Genomic DNA, 5,168 nt, shown 5'->3' with positions numbered 1-5,168 from the left:
AAAAAAAAAAAAAAAATAAATGCGAACGCGCGGTGAGAAAATAGACTTTTACTACCCAAAAGATCTGCGAGAATTTTATGGGGACAATAAAAAAAGATAGAAAGAATGTGCAACTAAACCTAGTGGTTAAGAAAATGTAAAGAATTCATGATAATAAAGAAAGAAAAAAGAAAAAAAAAAATTTAAATTCAAAACGTTCAATTATATTATTAATGTACGTTTGTGGAAAATATATATATATGTGAACGTTGTAAAAAAAATTAAATAAAAAAAGTATAATTAAAGAAGTTAAAAGCAAAAAGTCGAAAACCTTGAAAAATGTAAGAAAAAGGAAAATAAAAAAAAAATTTAATTTTAACATTTTATTAATAAAATGGCGAAAAAATATTTGCTCCTCCTTAACCAGGCATTAACGCCACCACCAAGGTATTAAAAAAAAGGAAGGAAAAAAATTGAGCAATATCCGTTTGAACTTTCACGTCCCAACAACAACAACAAAAGGAGCTTTACATTATAAGCTCACGGATTTATTGTAAAGAAAAAATGAAAGAAAGACTTTTAAAAAAATAAAAATTTTTTTAATATTTTCTTTCTCCCGATTACAAATCACGAAAAAAAAAAAAAAAGCAATTAAAATCGAATAGAATGACGCAATTCTTTGGGAACGTGGACGTGTCGAACGCGAATTAACAAGAAAACAATTCAAAAGGAAAAGAAATAAAAACGACAAAATACAAGTTAGTAAACGTTTCAACAAAATGACCACAACGAACCGTGACGTCTAAGAGCAACAACAACCAATACAACAACAACAACAAACGGAGGGTAATACGAAACGATGAAATCGTTTTTAAAAAATAAACGTAGAACAAGGACTCCAAAGAAAAGAAACTTTAAAAAAAAATTATAAAAGAGGAATAGAAGGAAGGTAGGAAAAGGGGGAGGTGACGGTGCCTGGATTGGATACGTAATGAAAAGAATTCGAAAATATCTTGAGTGGGCATAAATCATATTTTTTTTTTTTTTTTAAAAAGTCATTAAAAAAAAAGTTTTATTGCGGTTTTTGGTTTCAAACGAATAAATTTTGTGTGTACGAACACACAAAATGTGTATTTAAAAAAAAAAAAAAAAAAAAAAAGTTTGTGGGGAGAAATCATTCGAAAATTTTCGAAAAATATAACAAATTCTAATTCATACGAGTAGGAACACACAACAACAAAAAAGCACTCGATGGAAAATTCTCAACGATGAAAAAATCATAACAATAGGAGAAGGCGGTGGGATTTAAATTTTTAAACGCGCCAAAATTTTTAACAAACAATCCGACAACTTTTCCAAAGAATTTTGAACGAAATAAAAAAAAATTTTTAATTAAACTTTCACGTAAATTTGCTATGCATGCATGATTTATAAATGAATTTTTTTCTTAATTTTTGCTTTGATTCAAAGCAGCCTCCCCGAGTTCATTTATACCCCCGTAAAAAAAAAAAAAAAATTAACGTTTTTTTCTATTTTTACAAAGACGATCGGGGGGTGAGGAGGACGAGTAGGGGGGAAAGAAGTAAAATCATTGCTGCATTTTTTTCTAATCAGCATTAATTTACATTGTTAATTTTATTGACTTTTTTTTTTTATTATTTTTACAACAAAAAGTGAAAACGTTTTCTTATTTTTTTTTAAAAATTAAATCACCATTAAATTGTTTTTTTTTTTTTTTAAATGTGGTTTTCATTAACGAAAATTTTTTAGGTTTTTATTAATTATAAAAAAAAAAAAAAAACCAATCATCGCGTTAATTATTAACGTCGTTAATAAAACGACAATATGGCGAGGGGAAAAACCAAAATTTTTTCGAAATTTGACAAAATAATAATAATAAATCTTTTAAATTTTGTTGTTTTTTGAGTGTGTGTGTGTGCGTTCGACTTATTTTTATTATAAGAAGAAAGAAAAGGAGGGTAAAAAAAAAACTCGTAAATTATTTATTTTATTGTTGTTGTTGGTAGTATGGATGGACGTGAAATTTTTAAATCGTGATCAAAGGCTTATTTTCCTTCCGTTATAAAAAATATTTTCATTGGACCACCGTTGGAGTCTTTTATTTATTTTTAATATTTTTTTTTTTTTTTGGATAATAACGACTTTATTTTTGCATTGTATTTTTAACAACAACAACAACCGAAATTATTATTATTATTATTGGTTTAACACAAAAAACTATAACGTCAATAATGTTGATGGAAAATTAAAACGTTAACGGGGAAATCGTCATGGATTGTTTTTTTTTGTTAACTTGCAACAACAACAACAACAATTCTTCAGATGGAAACAAACATTAAAAAAAATAAACATATGTATATAATACAAAGGATTGGTATTGGAAGAAGGATTTTTTTATTTGAAAGGTGAAGAAAAAAAGTCATAAATAAATAAAAAAAAAAAAAATTTTTTTTTCTTAAATGGTGAAATAATTTATTGCGAATTAGGCTGATTATAAAAAAAAAAAAAAAAAAAAAACGAGTCGCAAAAGTAATAAAAAAGTTTATTAAAAAAAAAAAAAGAAAAAAATTCCAATAAAAATTATTATTAATAAACGATTATAAATAATTTTTAATAAAATTTCAAAGAAAAAAATTTTCTTCATATCGGAGGGAAAATATTTGTGGCGGTGATGACGATGACGATGACGTCAACAACAACGGGTATTTTTGTCGCCAAAATTTAAAAATCGTAAACAAACGATGAGGTTATATAAAAAGGTGGTAACAGTCCGGAACGAATGTGAGGTATTAACAAAACAAATAAATAAATAAAAAATTACCGTAATATTTAATCGTTTTAATTAATAAATATACATACATAACTTTTTATTTTTTAAAAATTTTATTAATAATAATAATGATAAATTTTTCAGCACAAGAAGAAATAACGAAAATGTCACTTTTATCAGCGAGCATGTTACATCCTAGACCTCCGATATTAGGTTCACCTTACGTACCTAATTTGTACAGAACTTTCAATTCATCATTGCTTACGTATAGCAATCAACCTATAGATTCACTATCGATTCCTCCTCTTTCGCCAGAATCACCACCAAGGAGAACAACACCGAGGACATCAAGTCCCCTTATTGAAAGAAGGAAAGCATAAATAAAATACAGGTGTGAGTTTAAGTGCGTGGTATATAAAAGAAACTTAAAAAAACGTCCATTTTCTTTTTCACGCGGCACATCATACATACACACACACACATATTCTTTTTATATATATTTTGACTATATATTCTCTATAAAATATGTTGACAGCTTTATTACTTCTATAATGAAATTTTTCTTCTTCTTCTTCTGATGATGATGATCTGGTTTAACCTTTATGTTTTCCTCTCTCTCTCTCTCTCCTCTCCTTTCCTTATTTATATATATTCTCTCTTATAACAACACCTGCAATCAATCTTATTATTATTATTAATTCTTTTTTTTATATATAAAGTGTATGTATGGAAATGGAAAAAAAATAACATGTGAACAATGTATTATGATATATATTATAGTATAAGAAGATGGTTGTTGTAGCAAGAAGAAACTGTCACTAAAAGAAAACAACAACAATAACAACAACCTTAGCAACAATCATCCTCCATGTTAGACTTTCTAATTACTTGGCCTAGAGTCTCTTTTTTAAAGAAATGGCGATCGTAGAACTTTCTTTTAATTTAAAGTTATTAAGACTTTTTTTTTACGACTTTAACTATAATTATACAAAAAAAAAAAAGAAAAGAAAAGAATTATTATTATTATTATTATTGTTTCTTTTTTACTTTTCTCCCCCTTTGATTTTTTTTTTTCTTTTTTTTTTTTTTTTTTCATTTTCATTGTGTTACAATGCGTTGCGCAAAAGTTTTTATTATAATAATAATAATAATGATAATAAGTTTTTTTAATAGGTGAATTGACTATTAAATTTAATTGCTCTATGTTAATTTGATCATTAATAATTTTTTATTTTATTTTATTTTATTTCAATGAAGTTTTTTTTTTTTTTTACGATTTTTTTTTTTTTTGTTTTGTTGATTCTTTTTCTTTTTTTTTTTAGATGAATCTATGAACGATGATGTTACAACACAAACAACAAACAAGATGATGATGATGATGATGATGATGATGGAAAAAATATTATTAATTTTATTCTATATACAATAGAATGAGTAAGAGAGAGAGAGAGAGAGAGAGTGAGAGAGACAGGCAGGGACACGTCATGAAGAAATTATTATAGATTCTTACTGTTTCTTTTTTTATATTTTCATGTAGATTTTGTAAAAAAAATTTTTTGTAAAAAACAACAAAAAAAAGAAATTTTTTATTATTAATTTATAAATCATGCACTTGTGAAAATGAATAAGTTGAGGAATTAATTTTAATAATAATAATATTATTAATTAAGATTGATGTTGTATATAAATTAATAATGATATTATACAAAATTAGTGCCACAATTTTCTTTTTTCTTTTCATTGTAAATGTTTACAAAGCTTTTTATTTAATTTAAAAATCTTTTTTTTTTGGTGCACATGAAACTTAAACTCAAATTTATTTATTTTTTTTTATGTTGGTCACTTTGATCATGATCGTTGGAATAAAAAAAAATTTTTTTGTGGATATTGATAGTGTTTTTTAATGCACAAAAATTGATTATATCTTTCACATACTAAGAAAATAAAAATTTATATATAATATAAATTAAAACGTAATAAATGATTTTAATGTTTTTTTTTTTTTTGTAAGTTATCAATCATTAATAATAATTATTATTAATTAGGTTTTTTATTTAAATTTTAAAAATTGAGTTTAATTATAAAATAAATTAGTTAAAATTTTGATCTCCATATTCATTATTATTATTATTATAATTATTTTTTTCCATTAACGTTAACTGTTTATGTACATAAATATATAATTGTATAAATTTAACTTATATTGGATTTATTTATTTATTTTCTTTTAAAACATCCTCCTAATGGTAGTTTTTAAATAAGAAATCGATGAAAATTATTTAATATATTTAATTTGATTAATTAAATTAAACCGTTAAATTTTTTTTTGGATTTTATTTATTAAATTTAGCGGTTAAAAGTCACTCAACGATTCACGTAGTGAATCATTTTTAAAATT

General features: G+C 24.3%; 1 protein-coding gene across 1 annotated transcript; it reads left to right on the top strand.

Moving 5' to 3' along the window:
* Positions 1-2,934: 2,934 nt before the first annotated feature.
* Positions 2,935-3,199, top strand: Phum_PHUM334860 (uncharacterized protein; the record flags this gene model as incomplete). Its single annotated transcript, XM_002427624.1, has 2 exons — positions 2,935-3,121; positions 3,162-3,199. The coding sequence occupies 2 exons, from the start codon at positions 2,935-2,937 to the stop codon at positions 3,197-3,199; spliced, it is 225 nt and encodes a 74-aa protein (XP_002427669.1).
* Positions 3,200-5,168: the final 1,969 nt, after the last annotated feature.

This window comes from Pediculus humanus, genomic scaffold (genome assembly GCF_000006295.1).
Source record: "Pediculus humanus corporis 1103172107743 genomic scaffold, whole genome shotgun sequence".
Classification (NCBI taxonomy): Eukaryota; Metazoa; Arthropoda; class Insecta; order Psocodea; family Pediculidae; genus Pediculus; species Pediculus humanus.
Note: the sequence above shows the minus strand (reverse complement) of the source record. Positions and strands in the feature narration are given on the sequence as shown.